This window comes from Elephantulus edwardii, unplaced genomic scaffold (assembly GCF_000299155.1).
Source record: "Elephantulus edwardii isolate Elephantulus edwardi_28Jun2011 unplaced genomic scaffold, EleEdw1.0 scaffold00006, whole genome shotgun sequence".
NCBI lineage: Eukaryota > Metazoa > Chordata > Mammalia > Macroscelidea > Macroscelididae > Elephantulus > Elephantulus edwardii.
In genome coordinates, this window is record NW_006399756.1 from 8554262 (window position 1) to 8555285 (window position 1024).

General features: G+C 49.0%; 1 protein-coding gene across 1 annotated transcript in view; it reads left to right on the top strand.

Annotated features, from left to right (window-relative positions):
• The window catches only part of CUZD1 (CUB and zona pellucida-like domains 1), a 16784-nt gene that overhangs the window by 10879 nt on the left and 4881 nt on the right, over positions 1–1024 (top strand). Inside the window, exon 7 of the mRNA XM_006879883.1 lies at positions 96–487. Within this exon, the coding sequence (XP_006879945.1) occupies positions 96–487 (392 nt within the window). The remainder of the gene's footprint in view (positions 1–95; positions 488–1024) is intronic.

The following is a 1024-nucleotide window of genomic DNA, read 5'->3' on the forward strand; positions in this document are numbered from 1 at the left end:
CACAGGGGGATTATGAGATGTACTGAGTCAATCCACCTCATGGGAAGTTTTAGCGGGGTTAAAATGGAAACTTTCCATTCCATCTTGTTCTGCAGACTGAAGACCATTCAATCACCTACACGAATATAGTCACTCTGACCCAGGCCCCGGCTGCTGAAGTGATCACCCGTTGGAAGCATCTGCAGATTATCGTCAAGTGTGAAATGGAGCACAATTCCACTGTGGAGATGCTGTACATCACAGAAGACGACGTAATTCAGAACCACAACGGCCTGGGCAAATACAACACCAGCATGGCTCTTTACGAATCCAGTGCATTTGAAAAGCCCATTCTCCAGTCACCGTACTATGTGGACTTGAACCAAACTCTTTTTGTTCAAGTCAGTGTGCACACCTCCGACCCAGGCTTGGTGGTGTTTCTTGATACCTGCAGAGCCTCCCCCACTTCTGACCTTGCTCCTCCGACCTATGACCTGATCAGGAGTGGGTGCGTGCTGCTACCGAACACTCTTTTCTGAGGGCTAAGAATGGTTTTAAGAAATTATTGCTTGCAGGCAGGTATAATCCACAGATAAGCGTGTGGAGTGCTTACCCCTGTGGGATTGGAAGATTGTTTAAAATACTTTTATAAATAGCGCTGTGCTGGTGTAGTCCATTGCAAGTTAAGTCCTTTGCTGCTAATGCAAAGGCCACAAGTCTGAGGAAGGTCCACAGTTCAAATCCCTCACTTGCTCCTCAGGAGCAAGATGGGCAGTCTTCTCTCTTTACATTTATACCCTCAGACACCCGGTGGAGGGTCAGCTCTGAGGAGGAATGATCTCGCAGGGGTGACTGTGTTCCACACAGGTGAAGTGAGCAAAGTCCTACAGCTGCGCCCTGTGACCTGCGGCCGTCAGAGCCATTCTGACTCAGGTCGACCCGTCATTTCTCGGTGGGAGGAAATGGCTCGTCTTTCTCTTGAAGTGCACCTGGTAGATTTGAACTGTGGACTTTCTGACTAGCAGCCTGATGACCTTGTGCCCTA